General features: G+C 45.6%; 1 protein-coding gene across 14 annotated transcripts in view; it reads left to right on the top strand.

Annotated features, from left to right (window-relative positions):
- KIAA0232 (KIAA0232 ortholog) overlaps positions 1-20445 on the top strand; it is an 81542-nt gene extending 61097 nt beyond the window's left edge. For 5 of the 14 annotated variants that reach the window (XM_070613329.1, XM_070613330.1, XM_070613331.1 and 2 more), the window contains 5 exons: positions 1341-4626; positions 6073-6144; positions 10791-10899; positions 15522-15619; positions 17969-20445. In XM_070613329.1, the coding sequence (XP_070469430.1) occupies positions 1341-4626; positions 6073-6144; positions 10791-10899; positions 15522-15619; positions 17969-18148 (3745 nt within the window). In that variant the 3' untranslated portion in view covers positions 18149-20445. Of the gene's footprint in view, positions 1-1340; positions 4627-6072; positions 6145-10790; positions 10900-10986; positions 11245-15521; positions 15620-17968 lie in introns of those variants that run through there. The other 9 variants (XM_070613334.1, XM_070613337.1, XR_011538345.1 and 6 more) reach the window with 9 other exon arrangements.
- The last annotated feature ends 593 nt before the right edge of the window (positions 20446-21038 follow it).

A 21038-nucleotide genomic window follows, 5' to 3' on the forward strand; every position in this document is an offset into this window, starting at 1 on the left:
TTGATTACATGAAATATTATTGTAGATATATTTAGTTAAGTAAAACTATATTATTGAAATTAATTTTACCTGTTTATTTTTACACTTTTAATGTGACTCTTAGAACATTAAAAATTACATGTGAGGTTCACAGTGTGTTTCTATTGGACAGCTCTGGTATAGACTGAAAGGAAAGTCAAGTATAGCCCTTTGAAAACGTGGCCTTTTATCACTTCTTGTGTGACCTTGACTGTTGCCCCCAAAACAACAGTTCCCTTGCTAGCCAGCCTGACTCTGGATTCTTTGGGAAACTGAAAACTCTTCCTCCAGTTTTCAAGCCCTCTGAAACCAGCCTCCCTGGTTTTTCCTACCCTGCATTTCCAGTAGTTGCTGGTCTAATCAGGCTTCAGTTCCGCAAGCACAACATGCGTGTGTCTTCATGTCCTCACACAAGTTCCCGTGTCTCACAGTTAGTACTCCCTGAACTGCTGCATTTCCGGACCTTCAAGGCTCAGCTGCGCTCTCCTTTCTCTGATTGTTCTAGGCCTCACCAGCATCATCTCTTACGAACAGTTCAACACCATGGTCCCTCCTGTTTCTGAGGGCCTGCTTAATGCCAGGCGTTGCGCTAGCCTCCTGAGAAAAAATAACAATCATGACAGTAATCACTTAGGAAGGTGCTGTTCTGACTTGTTTCGCATATTCATTCCTTTACTCTTCACAACTCTGTGAGGTTGTATTATTACCCTCATTTTGAAGGTCAGGAAACTGAGCCACAGAGATGTTAGTAACATACCTAAGGTCACACAGCTAATAAGTGGCAGAGTCAGGATTTGCACTCAGGGAGTGTGGCTTCAGAGCTCATACTCTTGACTTCTTAGCTATCCAGCTTTTCAGCTACATCTGTTTACAATGCTCACAGCAGCCTCGTGAGGTAAGTCATATTGTCACCATTTACAGTAGAGGAAATAATGGACCAAGACATCAAATAATTAGCTTAAAGTCACAAGCATAGTAAGTGACTGAGCTGAGAATGAAATTTAGGTATCGCTTATCAAAAGAGTACATTCTTTCCACCATGTTGTATTTGTTACCTGTCATTTCTTGATTAAAATTCAAACTTTGAAGATAAAAACTGTCATCTTGTGTTTTCTTAGTATTCTTATAGTGCTTATCTTGGTGCTTGATACATTGGACTAAATGTAGAGCGTAATTTATGATATTATTAATTATTTAAAAGTTGTTAATTCTTGGATGATGTAAATGTTGACTGTTAAAATGAAATAGCCCCTTTCTCTAGTTGGTAATGTTGTCTTATTATATCTAATATGCCCACTTTTGGACTCTACTCTCTTTTTCAGGTACTATGAAGCATTTCCACCACTTTCTGAGAAGCCAGTTTGCCTGCAAGAGATCATGACTGTATGGAACAAGTCTAAAGTCTGTTCTTACTCTAGCTCTTCTTCATCATCCACAGCCCCACCAGCTAGCACAGACACATCCTCTCCCAAGGAGTGCAACAGTGAAGGGGAAGTCATCAGGGAAAGGAGCAATGACGTATCCACCACTGCCCACGAGAAAACCCAGAGCAGAAGTCAAAATGAGAAGGAGAACAAATTTAGTCATGGCACAATGGAAGAAAAGCCTGCCGTGTACAAAAAGCAAATCCGACATAAACCCGAAGGAAAGATTCGCCCTCGCTCGTGGTCTTCCGGCTCTAGTGAAGCAGGCTCAAGTTCAAGTGGTAATCAGGGAGAATTAAAAGCATCCATGAAGTGTGTGAAAATAAGACACAAGACACGGGAAATTCGGAACAAAAAGGGGCGGAATGGTCAAAGCAGGCTTTCACTGAAACATGGCGAAAAGGCTGAAAGAAACCTTCATGCCGGAAGCAGTAGCAGTAGCAGCAGTGGTTCTGTCAGACAGCTGTGCAAACGGGGTAAAAGACCAGCAAAGGAGGCGGGGAGAAGAGACGTCGGGAGCGCCGAAGGAAGAGACCTCTACATGGAGAGCAGAAACGACAAAGAATATAAAGAGGAACCGTTGTGGTATACTGAACCAATTGCTGAATATTTTGTTCCTTTGAGCAGAAAAAGTAAATTAGAGACCACATACCGAAACAGACAAGATACAAGTGATCTGACATCAGAGGCAGTAGAAGAATTGTCTGAATCAGTGCACGGTCTTTGTATCAGCAACAATAATATTCATAAAACATACCTCGCAGCAGGTACTTTCATTGATGGTCATTTTGTAGAAATGCCTGCAGTTATAAATGAGGATATTGACCTCACTGGGACCTCATTCTGTTCTCTTCCGGAGGGCAACAAATACTTGGATGATATTCATCTATCAGAATTAACACACTTCTATGAAGTGGATATTGATCAATCCATGTTGGATCCTGGTGCCTCAGAAACAATGCAAGGAGAAAGTCGGATTTTGAATATGATTCGACAAAAAAGCAAAGAGAAAACAGATTTTGAGGCAGAATGTTGCATAGTGTTAGATGGAATGGAGTTGCAAGGGGAACGTGCAATATGGACAGATTCTACCAGCTCTGTAGGTGCTGAGGGCTTATTCCTGCAAGACCTTAGCAATCTGGCTCAGTTCTGGGAGTGCTGTTCATCTAGCTCTGGCGATGCCGATGGAGAGAGTTTTGGAGGAGATTCTCCAATTAGACTCTCACCAATCTTAGACAGCACAGCACTCAATCCGCATTTGCTTGCTGGCAATCAAGAGCTCTTTTCAGATATTAATGAAGGATCTGGTATAAACTCTTGTTTTTCAGTGTTTGAAGTGCAATGCAGTAATTCTGTTTTACCATTTTCTTTTGAAACACTCAACTTGGGAAATGAAAATACAGATTCTAGTGCTAATATGCTTGGGAAAACACAGTCTAGATTGCTAATATGGACCAAAAATAGTGCCTTTGAAGAAAATGAACACTGTTCTAATCTTTCAACAAGAACTTGTAGTCCATGGTCCCATTCAGAAGAAACACGTTCAGACAATGAGACATTAAATATTCAGTTTGAAGAATCAACGCAGTTTAATGCAGAAGATATTAATTATGTAGTTCCTAGAGTCTCGTCAAATTATGTAGATGAAGACCTTCTAGATTTTTTGCAAGATGAAACTTGCCAGCAAAACAGTAGAACTTTAGGAGAAATTCCTACGTTAGTTTTCAAAAAAAAATCTAAACTAGAATCTGTCTGTGGTATTCAGCTAGAACAAAAAACAGAAAACAAAACATTTGAAACTACACAAGTATGTAGTGAAAGCAGTCCACATGGAGATGGCTACAGCTCAGGGGTTATTAAAGACATTTGGACAAAGATGGCAGATAGCAATTCTGTAGCTATGGTAGAAATAGAAAGAATTGATGATGAGTTGTTTTCAACAGATGTAAATAACTACTGCTGCTGTTTGGATGCTGAAGCTAAAATGGAGACCCTCCAGGAACCTAATAAGGCTGTGCAGAGATCAGAATATCATCTGTGGGAGGGACAGAAAGAGAACATGGAGAAAAGAGCTTTTGTTTCTAGTGAGCTATCGAAGGTGGACGGCGGTGATTACACTACACCCTCTAAACCTTGGGACGTAGCCCAAGACAAGGAGAATGCGTTCATCCTCGGAGGGGTTTACGGAGAACTCAAAACCTTTAATAGCGATGGGGAGTGGGCAGTTGTACCCCCCAGTCACACAAAAGGAAGCTTGTTACAGTGTGCGGCTTCTGACGTTGTGACGATAGCTGGTACAGATGTCTTTATGACCCCAGGAAACAGTTTTGCTCCTGGTCACAGGCAGTTATGGAAACCCTTTGTGTCATTTGAACAGAACGATCAACCGAAGAGTGGGGAAAATGGATTAAATAAGGGATTTTCTTTTATCTTCCATGAAGACTTACTAGGAGCTTGTGGTAACTTTCAAGTTGAAGATCCTGGACTTGAATATTCCTTCTCTTCTTTTGACTTAAGCAATCCATTTTCACAAGTTCTTCACGTAGAATGTTCATTTGAACCCGAAGGGATTGCATCTTTCAGCCCTAGTTTTAAACCGAAGTCAATCCTCTGCTCTGATTCAGACAGTGAAGTTTTTCACCCCAGGATATGTGGCGTAGACAGAACACAATACAGGGCTATTCGGATCTCTCCTAGGACTCACTTTCGCCCAATTTCTGCATCTGAACTGTCACCAGGAGGAGGGAGCGAGTCGGAATTTGAATCTGAGAAAGATGAAGCAAATATTCCCATTCCTTCTCAAGTTGACGCATTTGAAGATCCACAGGCAGACCTCAAACCACTGGAAGAAGATGCAGAGAAAGAAGGCCATTACTATGGGAAATCAGAGCTTGAGTCTGGAAGATTCCTTCCCAGGTTAAAAAAATCTGGGATGGAAAAGAGTGCTCAGACATCACTGGATTCCCAGGAGGAATCAGCTGGGATTCTGTCAGTCGGAAAGCAGAATCAGTGTTTGGAATGTAGCATGAATGAATCTCTGGAAATCAATTTAGAAAGCTCAGAAGCAAACTGTAAAATAATGGCACAATGCGAGGAAGAAATTAATAATTTTTGCAGTTGCAAAGCAGGTTGTCAGTTCCCTGCTTATGAAGATAATCCAGTTTCTTCGGGACATCTGGAAGAGGTATGTGTCTGTGTGTGTGGGTATTTGGTAGAAGGATTTGATCAGACTGTAATCCAAGAACAGCCATATCAGGCAGTGAAAGATAAGGTTAAATTATTGGGAAATTAGCTTAAATGTCTTAAAAGTTGGCATTCTTATGGTTTTACAAAAGGACTTAAAATGGATTTGATATTCATAAATTCGAAGTAGACACTAGACATTTTCTGCAGAGAAAAGACATTTTTAAATAAATCATAGGATATGAGATTCTTAAGTGTTGTCTTAATATGCAGGTACTACGCTTAAAGCAAAACCTAATATATAAGCTTTCCAGCTTACAAAGCTTGTGAATCAGGAAGTGGCTGTTTACTCTTCGAGAGGTCCTTTGCTTTTCAGAACTAGCAGCAAAGGCTTTCTTTAAGTAGCAGGCTTATCTAACTGCCTCTGAAACTTTGATCAGTTTATTAAAACTTACATTTTACTTGTAAAATAAATTACATCAGTCTAGAGTTCTCTGAAATATATTGTGGTACATGTAAAAGTTAACCCATAATCTAAATACACCAAAATGGCTTCTACAGAACCTGTACACACGTCCCTTGCTTTGTACAAAGTGCATATTCCTGAAGCCATGTGAATTATGTGTTAGGTCTGTCAAATGACGTGAAGCGTAGTACTTTTGTTAATGGGAGTCATTGTACCCTTTGACTATTCCTAAGAAGTGGTTTGAGGTTAAATTGATTGTACAAGAAATAACACTTAGGGCAATAATGTGTTTCACAAAAAAGCATAGTGCTCTGCCCATTTTCAGCCATTAGTTGATAGAGCAGTGTCTGGCGCTTTTCCAGGAACAGCTTATTGAGAGGACAGTTGGAGGTGGTCAGAAGTCGTGCCACCTGTGGCTGGAGTGCAGATGAGTGTGCCCCTCCCTCCCATCTGTTCTTCTGCACGCTCCACCTGCTCAGGCTAAATCCTGCCCACACCGTGAGGCTCTCTTCAGATCCACCTCCTTCACTGACACATCCCGCATTCCTCCTCTCCCCTACTCCACCCCACCCTGCATCAGAAATAATTTCTTCCTTCTCTTCATTTGCATGTACGTTATGCCTCTTTTTTTATTGCGTTTTCCATTTTTTGTGACTTGTTTATTTACTTTAAAGTCTCTCGTTAGATTTTAAGCTTCTTATGGATACAGACTGTGCCTTACTCATGTGTCGTGTCGGTGCCTAGGAGTGGACCTGAGTGCATGCGACGATGGTAGGAAGCCCCATAGGCGACTTGAGAATCACTGCTCTAATGAGCTTGCCTGGAGATCCTTAGACATGAATTCAGTCCCATTGAAACACTGAAATATGAACTGCTGAGAACAAAAAACAATAACGTTGTTAACATTTATCTGCTTGTTTATTGGCCTGCTTTTCATCCTTAAATATTCCTTTATGTACTTTGTATTTCCCCTGGTTCCAGATTGGGAAGAAAGAAAAAGAGGAAAGAAGCGAGATTCTACATCATAGCACTACCATATTCCTTCGCTTTCTAGTATGTTGATGTACTTGTGTGTAATCAGAATTCTGGGTTGTCTTGAAAGGCCTTAGCTGCCAGTGCAGTCCTCAGAGGATAGTGGGGGTTGTCTGATGGTCTAGGTGTTGTCAGTACTCTCAGCCCTGCTTTCTCAGCAGTGTCACTACAGTTTAGAGCCGAGTCAGAGCTCGTTTCATAGATCCATCTGAGGTGTGGAGGGGTTGAGAGAGTGTCCTGAAGGGACAGTTTGGGGCCGCTGTTCCTTTCCACTCTTTCACACTGCCTGGTCAGTCTCTGGGAGCTCCTACAAGGGTCTTCTTCCCCCTTTTGCCGACTGAGGGCAGTCTTTACAGAGAGCAGTCTAGGAGCCCTGTTTTAAAGGTCACTCGTTGCCTGCCTGTTTCAGAGCAAGTGGACTAAAATGTAGGCTTTCTGATAGAATTGAGGCCCGGGAGCATGGATTACTATTCTTTTCAAAAGCTTAGTTCAGTTCAATTCTGCAGATATTTATTGAATCCCTGTGACATGCCCATCGCTAAGATCAGTGCCTGAATGAACAAGGCATCGTCCCTGCCCTCGAGGAATTCAGTCCAGGCACGAAGACCCGTTGATAACAGATAATTTATTTTAATTGAAATAGATAATTCATTTGTATGGTTCAAATTCAGAAGTTACAGAGGGTGTATACACAGTGCAAAGGTCCCTCCCTAGCAGCAGCCACAAGCATGAGTTGTGGTGTATCCTCCGAGAATATTTTATGCATGTATAAGCAAATACATATTTACATATGTTTCCTCCTATTTTTCTCTTTTTACTGAAATGACACTTTATTACAATAACCCTTCCTTTTTTATTTTCTGCATACTATTCCACTTTTTGGATGTACCATGATTTACCTAGCCAGTTCCTTATCTTTTAGGGCATTTGGACAAACGTAATTTTAGGTAACTTGGTGGGTGGTGAGGTGGAGATGAACACAGGATGCTGTGGGAACCCAGAGGAGAACCCCTCCCGGCCTGTGAGAGTAGAGGCCGGCTCTGTGAACATACCTGAGTGCGCGGGGGCAGAAAGGAGGAGGCAGGACCCTAGGCAGAAGGAGCAGTGCAAGCAAGCGGGCCCCTGGCTTCAGACCACACGCGTGTGCAGGGCAGCTGCCAGCAGTAGTTCATGGTTCTCAGGGATAAAATGGAAAGCCAGGGATGGCAGCGTGTGCCTCAGGTATCCATTTGTGCATAAATTTGTGGCAAAAGTGTTCTCTTTGTCATTTACTTGATTACCGACTTAGTGCCACGTGCTTTGAAGCAGGAAAAGAAGCAGAAGGCTGAGTCTCTGTCTTCAGGAATTTACAGTCCAGTCCAGGAGGGGAGGCCATTTTGCCCAGCAGACAATGTGCTGTGGAAGTCAGAAGGCCTTTGATGAGTAGAGGGAGTGGGGGCCATCCAGGGGGTGTGGTACGCAACCCACCTGTGCCAGGCACTGTGCCCACTCTGCCTTATCACCGTTATCCCACTGAATGCCCATGGTGACCTTCTGCCTCAGGTTTATTTCCCCCCATGACTGCTAAGGACCTGTAGGCCCAAAGGAGTGGAATACCTGCCCCGGGTGCCAGTGCAAGGGGCAGAGCCCCACTTCTTCCCAGTGCTTCCTGTCTGTAAAATGAAACTTGGAACAGGCCGTGCCCTGTCTCCTGTTGGTCTCTGTTGCTCTCCTTATCTCTTCATTTACATTTCCTCTCTTCTTTTCCTTTTGTGACCTGAATAACTGAGAACTGTGGCAGAGGAGTACTATGCAGGCTCTACTCCCAGAGCAAAACTCAGAAGAGGAACAACAAACACCTCTCTCTCTGTCAGCACTAAGAATGTTTAGTGAGAATTTAAAGCTGTGAGCCTTTACCTAACTTCCATCTTCTAAAGAATTACTGAATATTACATCTGTTGCTAAAAACATTTCTGGTCAGGCTTTCTGGATTCAGTTTATGTCTTCTCTTTTTTTCTCACTGTTTCATTCATTCATCAAATACTGATTAAGAGCCTCTTCTATCCAGGTGCTGTTCTAGGTGCCTGGCGATAAGGAACAAAGATGCCTGCGTTGTGGAGTTCCATTCAATGAACATACAAAGGTGTATGGTGTGTTAGGGTACCAGTGCTGTGGGAGAGGAGGAGAAGAGCTGGATAAAGGGGTGTGGTGGAATGGGAGTGTCAGGGCAGGCTTCCTTGCCAAGGTGGAATTTGAAGAAAGCTTGCAGGGGAGAAGGTGAGCCAGGAAGCTCTCTGGGGACAGACGGACAGGGAGAGTGGCACTAAGGCAGAGCTGTGCTTGGTTCCTCCAGGGCGATGGTCTGTGCTGTTTCTGTTTCTTCCATTCTTTCTTGTTTTCATTCTCAACCTAACCAGAAGTTAAATTAATACAGTACATATACATTATTTAAGCAAAGCATAGTTGTCTTTGCTGTGCAACCTAAAAATTAGAAATAGTTAAGTGGAAAGATGTCATAAAATAATACATATTTACTGAATATGTGTATAGTGTAGCATAAAACAGGACAAATAAGTCCCTGCCATCAGGATTGACACGCAAACGAAGGACATAGAAAAACATCCTGGAACTATTGCAGAAGCTGGCCTGAGCTTAACAGTGGTGTCAGCAGGAGAGAGCGGGAACGGCATGCTAGATCGACGGGGGCTTTAGGCCAGGCGGAACCGTTTCTTCAGCTCAGCGGACATTGAGTATCTACTTCTACTCTGTGCCAGGCCTTATGCCTGGAGATGCGCATAGATAGATGTGGTCCCTGCCCTTAAGAAGCTGAGCATCTGGTTCCGCTTCCTTCATGCTGACCCAGCCCCTCGGTGGTGCCTTGACCCCCTCCAGCCTGCTTTCCCACCCGTGTCCGGTCCTCCATGATGACGTCTCTCTCCCTTCCCCTTGCCTCCATTCCCACAGTCTCAAGAAAGGTTGAAATGATAAGCAGAAGAACTGCACTCACAGAAATAAAACACTGATCCTTCCGCAGCCTGCCCAGGACACTTTCTTCCTCAGGCGGAACTTGTTGCCTCCGAATCCGCCTCTCAGTAGTGCCTTGGGGATGGTGGAGAGAGTCCTGCCCGGGGAACCTTCCTGGCTCCTCCTGAGCATAGTCATCTCACAGCATAGATGCACCTTGGGAAGAAGATAAGGCCTTTCTGGAGGGGTCTTAGGGCGCTGTGCGTGTGTGCCAGGTGCAGTTAGTCACTTTGAATTAACTGCAGATCTTGCATATTGCTGGCCTCATTTGCATTAAGCTTAGCTTTGTCAGTTCTGTTGGCCTTGGTATCTGTTTGTCTAATAGTACTAATTTTTATTGTTAGAATAAGCTGCAGGAGAACACAGTGACGGTTAACTGACCACCCCGATTAGACAGTGTAATTCTCCTTCAGTTTCTAAGTTAGGAGTATGTCTGAAAAGTTAAGTGAAAATGAAAGTTTTTTGAAGTGTGTTTTCCATTTAGTTAAATAATAAACAACACATTACTAAATCAAAAAGTTTTAGACCTACACAATAGTTTACATTTAAGAGAGTAACAAAATCCTATTAGAGAATTGATGATCATTAGTTGCTAAAACAGTTCAGACTTTAAGCTTTAACACGTAATGAAATGTCTTTTAAAACAGTAAAGATGTGTGCAGTGTTTTCAAGCCTCTCCATTGAGGAGATGTCTGTTGAGAGTGTTAGGAGCCGTGGCGGGGCAAAGATGCCAAGATCAGGCCTGACCCTGGGAGGCCTGTTGTCAGGCACAGTGAAGGAGGAACATGGAAGAGGGTTGCCCTGACCGCTGGCACGCCAGGATGCACGTAGTGACCGCAGCTGGCCACGTCACAGCAACACGCCTTGATCACTAATGACAGCTGCTGTCTGTCGACCACTAGCCACGCTGCGTTCAATCCTCACTGCCCAGGTGGGCGGGCAGGGTCCAGCCAGGCCTTGAGAGTTCTGCTAGTAAGGGATGGAGCCAGGATTCAGACTTGGAGCCCCCTTCTGGGCCTGAGCACCTTCTGCTCTGCCAGGACCATGGAGGTGCAAAGAGTATGGATCTCTCCTGCTCTCAGGAGTCCTTCCCTCATTTTAACGAGTATGTCATGTTTTGAATTTGAATTATTCTCAGGTTTATTATTTGGTTTTAGTCTCAGTTTCTTTCTGGTTCTCGCCGAAGCAGATAATTCAGTTATAAAGACGTTTAGTTAGTAACTCTAGCTCTAAAATCTCCTTTTGCCCATTTCTTCTTCTTTGACTCCCTGCTGCCTGAGTGTGTGAAGGAGAAGGCCTCCCTGTTTTCTCTAGAGTGCCTTACACCAGTGGGCACTTGGGGCCGTCCCTTTAACCTCTCTGCACTTCCAAAAGCTAGAAATTTGCCTTACTTTGGGGTATTTTCTGTTAGATATTTCTGCCTTGTAAGAATTTTGTTTTATTTTTTTTTTTAAAGACTTTCATTCCACTTCCAATATAAGTGCTTCTTAAGAAAAACTTCCTTTATATGCTATGACCCCTTTGGCTTTTTTAATCACCCGTCTAGAATAGTAAAAAACTCATCAGTTTAAAAATCCTGGGGTTATAGTCCATAGCTAATGCTTGGATTTTTTCCTTTATTCTGAAAGTCTTTAAACTTTTTCTGTATTTGGTTTTATCTAAAGTTTCCTGTACTGAGCACCGATGTACAAGGAATGAATAGAAGGCAAGAAAAACAGAGCTGGTGGGAAAAAGCTTTGTACTCTCCTCTTTTTCCTGCATCGGAGTGTGAAGGTAAGGAGACCTGTATTAGGTCATTCATTCATTTGTTCAGAGTTCTAATGCATTAAGAGCAATAAATCCTTTTGCTGTGAATATCAGTCCAGAAAACATTCCCGAGAGGTTTCTGTGTGGCTGGCATTCTTTGGGCACTGGGGACACAGAGACACAGGAGAACTGGACTCTGCCCTTGGACTCAGCCGCAGCCTGACGTGGGGAGCGCTTGGAGTACATAGAAGCAGTACCGCCCTGACGAGATCTGTCCAAGCTCCCGGGAGCTGTGCATCGGCCTTCAGGAAGGCGCCCGGGGGAAGGCTGGGACAGGACAGCCCCCAGGAGAACGCACTGCACAAAGGCAGGAGGGTCTGTGGCAAGTTGGGGAATAGGGACCCTCTGGGCCCTCGGAGCTTGTCAGGAGGTTTGGGAGCTCTGCTAAGTTGGGTAGAGCTTACCAGGCAGGAACTCAGGATCATTGGGAGTATTCCACATTGGGGCGGGGGGGTCAGGTCAGGTGTGTGTTTTAAAACAATGCTAGCAACAGAGTGGAGGTGGACTTGAAACGGGCTCTTGCAGTGGTCTGGGAGTGACAGGATAAGAGCCTGGACTAAGGCACAGGGAGAACAGATAAAAGAACTACATCCAGAGGTTTTGTAGAGGATGCCAGAGTTTGTTGAATGACTTTCTCTGAAGAGTGAAAAGCAGGAGGGAGTTAGGGGAGATTGGGTACAGAGGGAGTTGGGAACAGGAGCAGATCTGGTGAAGATGATTTTAGTCTATGGGCATCCCAGGTGGACACACCCAGAAGCTATAAAGAATCTTGATCTGAAAATCTGCGAGACGTGGGAACTGAGGAGGCACCCTAAATGGATTAGCTCAAGAGAGTGAGCCTGTCCAGACTGCTGCCCTCTCCCGGGCTGCTCTCAGCTACAACGTTTATTTAATAGTCTCCCGTCAGAGCCCTGAGGGGCAGGTAATCTTTTGTTAGCATTTACATGTTCAGGTCTCCCTAGTGAATTTATCATTCTGTGGAGCGAGGAACGTCCCTCACTGCCAAGGATGCCTGCACGCTCCCGGCGCTCAGGACGCCTGCACTGCCCGGCCTTAGCTGACGGGGCCACAGCCGGGGTTGTTTGCCTCTCTGCTCTGTGGGCACAAATGAAGCTTCCCCAGACCTGCCTTCCTCCTTCCCAGAGGTTTGCTGGGTCATAAGGAGAGCACATTTTTAGCATCTTTGTTTATTTAATAGCATTTATAAATGCCTGTTGCTCGTCCATTAACTAATATCTGTGTCACCCTTTATCATTTACAAGGTGCTCTCAGTCTTTTATCTTTTTTTTTTTTGAGGAAGATTAGCCCTGAGTTAACATCTGCTGCCAATCCTCCTCTTTTTGCTGAGGAATACTGGCCCTGAGCTAACATCCATGCCCATCTTCCTCTACTTTGTATGTGGGACACCTGCCACAGCATGGCTTGCCAAGCAGTGCCATGTCCGCACCCGGGATCCAAACCGGCGAACCCCGGGCCGCCAAAGCAGAACGTGTGAACTTAACTGCTGCACCACCGGGCCAGCCCACAATCTTTTCTTTTATATAACCCCCACAAAAGCCTTGTGAGATGTCACACTTGGTTTTCAGATGAGGAAGCTAAGTCTCAGGTTTAGTAATTTGCCCAGAATCATGGCATCAGCCATTAAGCTCAGGCTCAAGTCTAAGCCATCTCTTTGTGGTTCAGAAGCTTTGCTCTCTACAGCAGCTGTTTGCATTGGTGTCCAGGGAGACACCAGGGTGATAGGAGCACAAGCCTGGCCTTGACGTATGTCCAGTCTGGTGCACTGGGTGAGTGAGAAGTCACAGACACAGTTAATGGGAATACAGGTAGGAAGGGCTGAGTGTCCCAGAGCAGTGCAATGAGAGGACCATTCAAGGAGTGCCAGGAGGGAGAGAGGGATGTGGCAGCAGGCCGGGCCTGAGGGTTGAGAAGGACCAACGCCTGTGGGGGCTTATGATGATTTTCAAATGCACAGAGTTCATGCTTTGTTAGTGTGTCTTGGGCTATCTTGGCACCCTTTGCCCAGTTTTTTTTTCAATAATTAGTAAGGAATTCAGTTCCAAGTCTCAGCTCTGGGTCCTTGGTATCTGTACAGTCCTTTGGTAGGTGCTGTAAATGATTGTTAGTACATGATGCTTCTTTTTTGGTGAAGTGGCATATAGAGAAACTCTCAGTGGATAAGTAAGGGTGACCAGGCTTTTGAATGACCTTTCACTCACAGCTGTGAGTTAAGTCCCTGCACAGTTGCTTTGTAGTGATGTTATGAAGCAGCCTTCTTTCATCTTAGGGGGGTCGGGGTGTGCAGTCTCGGGAGAGGGTTAGCCAGGAAAACAGCCTCTCACCCACTCAGCAGAAGTGACTGGGGACTCGTGTCTTTGCTCCTGAGGCTTCTGAGGTTGCTAATAATGATTAGTAGGCACGTTCTGCCTTGAGTCACGGGCTGACCTGGAAGCTCTCTGCCTCCCTGGAGGAAGGAGGATCATCGCCTTTTACAGGAAGGTGGGAGATGGAGGCTGAGAAGTGAGGCAGATTGCCCAGCTGCCCAGAGCAGTGCGGGAGTCCATCTAGCCTGAAAGCCCAAGCTCCTTGCACTCTGCTGCCTGCTAGCCTCACTGTGCTTTCATATTTGCATCCACTCAGCAAATAATTCTTACATGCCTGTCTTGTGTCGAGCACTGGGAATGCAGAGGCACACAGACCGAGTCCCTGCCCTCCTGATCAGCTGACATCTGAGCAGGGACCTGAGGGAATAAGGGCACGAGCCATGTGACAGCTGGGGCTACCTGCAGGGAGAGGTAGCAGGCAGAAGCACCGGCCGATGCAGGGGAAGAGTGCATTTGGTGTGCTCCAGTGTGCCTGGCAAAGGGGGAACCGTGCGAGAGTGCAGTGAGGGACGAGGTCCGCCAGGCAGCAAGAAGCCAGACCAGAGAGGCCTTACAGACTGTGTGCCACGGCAGATGTGTCCTGAGCAGCAGTCTCCAGCGCTCATGCACTAGGTTCTAAACGTTTGGAAGGTTCATTTTAAGCATATGTATAATCTCAGTCTTAAAGAGAGAGTCGTGTAGGGAAACAGTATAGATAACAATGAAGGGCTCAGGAGACAAAACTGAGTTGGAGTCAAGTGCCTCCGTTCCCTGTAAAAAGAGGCTAAAGTAATGCCCCCCTTAGAGGGTACTTGTGAAGAGTAAAGTGCCTGGCACATAGTCATAAGCCAGAGCATGGTAGCTGTCACTGTGAGGGTCATGAAAATCAAAATTGCCCCTTCCCGATGCCTGCAGCGTCACAAGCTCCTTTTGCACACGGAATTCCTAAAGCAGGGAGAGAGAATGAAGGGGCGGGGGTGTGATGGATGCAGCTCCATCTGTGTGCGTGTCCCAGTCAAGGAAACAGTCCCTTGCCCACTACACTGACGCCACCTAGGACAAGTGGTAGCCGAATGGGTGGGGTGTGGGGCTTTGGCACAGGTCCGCCACCCAGCGGCAGAGAGCACAGCAGTCCTTGAGTGCCAGCCCTGCCCTCTCTGGTATCACACACGGGGTAGCATACTGTCTCATGAACGCCTCATGGTAACTACTGCGGGCAGTTTTGAGGAAACAGCTGCTCAGGGCCATTAAAGGACTTACACACAGTGATGTCAAAGCCTGGGTCCAAATCTGGTCCCGCCCAAGGTCTCTGCACTCTTCACTGTTTCTGCTCCAGCCGCCTTTCCATTGAGCGAAGGTGAATAGGGGGCTGGTCTAGATCAAGACCACCGGGTCTCAGCCTTGGCTGTGCATCAGAATCACCTGGGAGCTTTTCAGAAAATGCTGATCCCTGGGCTCTGTCCTAGACCAATTCAGTCCGAACCTCAAATGGGGGCTTGGGCTTCCACACCGTTCTTAAAGCTCTCCAGGTGATTTGAATGGGAAACCAGGGTTGAGAACCATTGGACTAAATGATTTATTTGATTCCTTCTAATTCCAGCTTATAGTTTCATCCCCTTCTGTGAGCCACTTACCCAAACTACTGGCCTCATTTCTCTTCCCTATGCCACAGATAAAATAAGTGCGTAGTTTAGTATCATGTTGAGTTGAGAAAGAACAAACAAAGGTGTTACTCTGTTTTGTTTTCTCCATTGCAATTCCTCCTGTCTGAAATTCCTTTGTTCATGTGTTCTATGAGCATATATATGGTGCATTGTCTGTCTCCCTCCATACAACATACACTCTTGAGAGCTCAGACCTTGTCAGTCTTTTTATCTTGTTTTCCCAGGGCCTGTCACATCATAGGTGTGAATATGGATTATTGAAGGAATATCTCATGGTGGGCTAATGGGAAAGTATTGTTATGCTGGCCTATTTCTTAAAAATGCAATAAACAGTCGTTAAAAGAATTTTTAAATTGGCATAGTGTTTTCCTCATGCACACCTGGCTGGCTGATGATGACCATGTCTGCTTTTAGTGACTGCTTAAAATCTCCAAAGTGTTCGTAGGCCTAACTGATCTGACTTTTCAGCAAAAAATGAAACAAGAATGTATGTTTCACAACTGTGTCTTAATGGAATTTCCCCCCTTTCCCTCTTTTCCCTTCTCCATTCAAAATGATTAAGAATGTTATACAAATGCCAAGGGAGAGAATGGTATAGAAGAATATCCAGATGTTAAAGAAATACCCAGTAATGAAGAGCGTCTGTTAGATTTTAATAGGGTAAGTGGACTGTCCTCCTCCTTATTATTAACTTACAAACAGCCACGCACCATCCCTTGTCGCTCAAGTTGAAACCTGGGAGTCTTGTGAGCCACCCCTCCCAGGTCACCAAGCCCTGCAGATGTGACCTTTCTCTTCTGTGACCCTTCCATGGGTCTGCATCGCCTCCCACCTCAACCACTTACTGCCAGGACTTCCCAGATCATCTCCCCTCTCCCTGGAATCTGTCCCTCCCACTGCTGCCCGTGGGCATTTCCTCGTGTAAGTCTGACCCTATCCTCCCTCTCAGAATCCTTGGTGGGCACCCTATCTGTCAGAGTATACCACAAGGGAGGCCTTCTGCTGCGCCCATTCCTGCCTCTCTCGGCCCCCATGGGGCAAATTCCACCCTTTGTGTGCCCTGGCCACACCCGGTGTAGACCTCCTGTTGTCACAGCCACAGCATGTGACTGCACTCTCTTTCTGCATGTCTGCCTCCCTACCGCCTGTGACTCCCTGAGGGCTGGTACCGGGCCTGTGCCTGGGTGAGTCTAGGCCCCGACCTTGCCCATTTAGGCAGGCAAGCGAATGACTCTAAGGAACCTTTTAATCTTCTCAGTGTGATGATTGTCAGAGTTAGTTTGAGTCCTGTGAGAATTTCCTCCCCTAGCACCCTATAGTGTTGGTGTCTATATCCTACTGCCCAGGGATGTGTCAGATTTAACATGTCAAGCCTGGTGTTTGGGGCCTCCTTGCCTCAGTGAATGGTACCGTGTTCACCCACCAGCTTTAGTCCCCAAACCCAGAAGTCGTGCTTCATTCCTGTTTCTCTCACCTTCCATACACAGTCTGTCTGCCAGTCCTGACCATCCCACCTCAGCCATTTCAGATCCTTCCTCTTCTCCCATGTCCATCACTTCATTCACCCTCCCTCTCCTGGACAGCTGCTCTGGGCTTTTCCTTGGTCTTTCTGCTTCCACTTGTCCCTCTCCGGTCTTCTCTCCACACAGCAAGGCAGAGTGACCTCACAAGTGTTACCCCAGTTAGTCCTCAGAACAACGCTGTGAGGTAGGTACTGTTAACACGCCATCTTGTAGAAGAGGAATCTGAGGCACAGAAAGGTTCAGAAGCATCTACTCAGGCCACGTGGCCACATACCGAGGGCAGCCCTGAGCCGAGAGCCTCACACGCGACGCCAGGACCCACACTCTTAACCACAATTTCACGGAGAATGAATCCACATTCCCCGCCACGCCTGTGAGGCCCAGTGTGTTTGCTCCCATGTGCCTCTCTGACCTCATGTCCCTCATTTAGTGTGGCTTTCTTGCTGTGCTCCTACCTTGGGCTTCTCAACCCGGCACAGTATTGCCATTTAAAAATGGGAGGTGCTAGTTACAATGACTGGGGGAATGTTGCTAGCCACTGTGACTGCGGGGGGCACTGCTAGTTGCTATGACTGGGGGGCTTTGCTAGTTGCTACAACTTGGGGGATATTGCTAGCCACTATAACTGGCCCAGGGCAGAGGGGCGGGGGGTGTTGCTAGTTTTTATGACTGGTTTGGGGGGCCACTGCTAATCACTTCAGGAGATGGGAGAGAGCATTACTAGTTAGTGTGGGAGGGGAGGGTAGTGTTGCCAAATACTATGATGGGGTTGGTGGGAGCATTACTAGTTACTATGACTAGGGAGTGGCTAACTACCTGTATTTAGTGTCCCGGGGGCCAGAGATGCTAACCATCCGGTGTGGGGGACAGTCCCACACAACAGTTTTCCCTAGAAAATACCAGATACCGATAGAACCTCAATTCAGAAGCTCAGCCCCAAGGTCCCAGGCAAGCTCTGGCTGGTACTGCTGCTTGGCTTGCTTCTCGGCCTTCAGGCAAGGGCGCCCGTCTTCAAAAGAACTACCTTCCCTGCCACTCCTGTCTGAAGTGCCCCCCACTGTGGGTCCCTACACCCCATTTATCACGGTAGTGTGAGGTTTTGTTGGTTGGTTTTCTTGTGGTCTTCTCCCTTGGAATGTGAGCCCCGGGAGGGCGTGGCCACGTCTCTCCTCCCAGTGGAGTCCCGTGCCCAGCCCAGTTCCTGGCCTCTGGTAGGTCTCAAAGAACTGTTTTTATCTGGCCCTAACATATGCAACATCTGTCAAAGGGACTGAACAGAGAGAATTAGCGTTTTGCATTCTTTATGGATCAGGGAGGAGAGTTGTTTGTTTTGCTTTGAAACAGTAAAACTTCATATTTTTGTAACTCTCCACAGGAAAGCATCAGTCATTGTTATTTAATCTCTGTATTTAAAAAGTATCTCACATGGACCTTTTGAAAAAAAATCTGGCTTTTGATCTGTTGAAAATTGTTCCTTTAATCTTAGGTGTCTTCTGTTTATGAAGCAAGGTGTACAGGAGAGAGAAATTCTGGAGCAAAATCAAACGGCTTCCGCAGAAAGATATACTCCAGTGCCAGCTCCAACTCGGGGGACACAGGCTCGGAAGGCGGAGACGAGTGGGTGGACCCCAGTGAAGAGGAACTCTTTTCCCGAACTCATCTCTAAACCTGCAGAGTAGTACAAATTATTTTTTAAAAATATGTGATGGAAAATTACCCTTTTGTGAGGCCTGTTAATCTAAAACAACAACTTAGGTTTCTTCTTCAATTAACTGATTCAGATCAGTAATTATCTTTCTCTTCTTGCTTATTTTAGAGTTGAGGACAGCTATCCTGTTGAAGATTTTTTTTTCCAAGCTGTTAAATTCTTGGCTGTTTGAACTAGACTAGATTGTGTTGTCCACTCGAGAATGGGTGTGCATGTGCGCGTCTTAGGAGCGTCACTGCTGTCTGCCTCTTAGCTGCGGCTCTCCCCCCGCCTGCGGCCGCATCACCGTGACCTGACACCGTGGCACTGCAGTGTCAGCACCCTCTCCTGCTCTTCAGAGACTTTAGCTTTGGGACATTCAGGCTCTGTTCTCTAAGAACCGGGATACACATCCTTACCCCTGCAATGGATCAGTGCCTTTCTGAAGGCAAGAGGGAAGCATGGGTGACTCATCCACGGTCTTCATTCAGTAAAAGCTCATGTACATTTGATGTAGGAACCGCAAGGGTGTGCTTTTAGAGACTTACAAAATACTGTGTTTTCTGTCTTAGGATTTTCCTCCCTAAAGTATCATGGATGATACTATGGTTTGTGACTTGCTTGCTAACTGGAGAAGCCAAGGCTTTGCGGGGTGGGGTGGCTTATGAGGCGGGGTGGGGTGAGAGTGCCCCCACCTATCCTCATGTTGCAGTTACATTTACACCAAGATACCTTTCAGAGCTATTTGCAATGAGTCCTAAAAACTTGGTGAGGACCTTAGTTGCAAATTATGATTTTCTGGTGACCTACATTGAATTGAAGCCCCCAAAACTTGAAATTGTAAATGTTTGACATGCAGTAAAGACCACCTCATCACCCCAAAGACACCTTGGCTGCTGCAGCTAGCTGCTCTTGTGGCTGTGATTTAGGATAGCTTAGATCTCATTTTGTGTTTGAGAGAATGTTTTGTGTGTGGCGGGTTGGGGGCGGGTAGAGTAACGATTTCTCCCATACCTGTGTGATTGCTTCATGGGACTCGCTTTCCCGTTTTACTTGGGAACCCAGGGGTCAGTCCATCTCGACAAGTTCTCTCCGTTCACAATGATCACCCCTTGGAGCCTTCATGCCGCTGGGCAACAGGCTGAAGCTGGGGGGAGCAATATTGGTAAAACCTAAACATTTTAAAGTGTTTTTCTTTTTTAACCAACTCATTATTTTTAAAAAACCTAATGTGTGAAATCAGTTTAACATGTCTGTAACATCAGGAACGGCAGAAAAGTCTAATATGTACAAGACAGCTTCACTAATTTTGGCAGGCAATAAACACATATAATTTACTAGCTGGGAGCTGAACTGGCTGAGAAATAGATGATTTGCTTCAAGCTTTGGGTTTTGTTGCCTTTTTCTTAATTGATGACGCAGAAACTCCATGGCAGACTAGACTGTGGAGTCATATCCCAGGTTCTCTGTGTCCTCACCGTGAGAAACCTGGTGGCCCGTCGGGTTTGATCTCAGCACGTGTCAGGGTTTGTTTTTATACAGCACATCTTTTGACACTTTCAAGTGGGTTTGTGTGTGTGTGCGTGTGTAAGGTTTTATGTTGCTGTTATTTATTTACAGACTTTATAAGGTTTTATGTATTTTTCTTTCTTCTGGAGCTTCCTAAAAATTGATTAGCATCTGCACTGAAATATAATTTAACAGCAAAGGCAAAAAAGAATTGGAAGTTGTAAATTCCTAAAATCACTACAGTGACGATCATCCTAGAAATCGTTGCTTATGTAGCAGAGACCAAATAAATGTATTTCAGACACAACCTTTAGCTCAGTTGATTTTGGACAGCTGCTTTTTATCAAGAAAGGGCTCCAGGTGGCAGAGGTGTGGCCTTCCTCACGCTGCTGGGAAGACACTGCACCTTCCGAGGGGACGGGGGTGGATTCTAAGTGGGCAAGGGGATTCACAGATTGTGTATTTATTTGTTTTCATAGCTGAGTGGCTGAAGCCCAGAGGCTTTCAGCAACAGAGTTGAAAGTGTGGTTTTTAGTTTTGTGAATGGATGATCACAAAGAAAAAGCATTTTTTAAAAAGTTGGCAAAACGCTGAAACGCACTGTGGTATGAAGCGCGTTGCATTTCCATAGCACTGAGTATCAGTTTTCCATTCCTGGGCTGAGAGTTTTTCCCCGTGGTTGTATTGTTCTGAGTTCACATACACCAGAGTAACTGATTTTTTGTTTTCTTGTGGAGTTAACACCAAATAAAAAATATAAAAAACAATTGATTGTCCTTTTATTTATCATGACAAGGGTTCTTTTATCAAGAATCCCAGCCTCCTCGTAATTCTGTGCATCAGTAGAAAGTGCGTGCCTGGGTCACGTCATTCCTCGTGCAAATGGTTTAGCCCTTCTCCCGGGCACTGCTGAAACACTGGAGAAGGCTGGGGGGCCTGCTGAGTGATGAGTCCGTCTCCTCCTCCCCTCGATTACCTGAGTCTTGCCAAGAACACAGCATTTTTGTCCACAAGTGATAGAGCTTGTTCTGAAAAAAGTAACTGTGTACATATATCAACATGATCAGTGTTCATTGTAAAAAAGAAATCAATGTATTCCTTTTTTTTTTTTTTTTACAGCCTTTCTTTTTCTCTGTTTTTGGTGAGGAAGATTTGCCCTGAGCTAAAATCTGTTACCAATCTTCCTCTTTTTGCTTGAGGAAGATCGTCCCTGAGCTAACATCTATGCCAGTCTTCCTCTATTTCGTATGTGGGACGCCTGCCACAGCGTGGCTTGATGAGTGGTGTGTAGGGTCTGCACCCGGGATCCGAACCCATGAACCCGGGCCACCGAAGCGCAGTAACCACTACGCCACTGGGC

This window comes from Equus przewalskii, chromosome 3, assembly GCF_037783145.1.
Source record: "Equus przewalskii isolate Varuska chromosome 3, EquPr2, whole genome shotgun sequence".
Taxonomy (NCBI): Eukaryota; Metazoa; Chordata; class Mammalia; order Perissodactyla; family Equidae; genus Equus; species Equus przewalskii.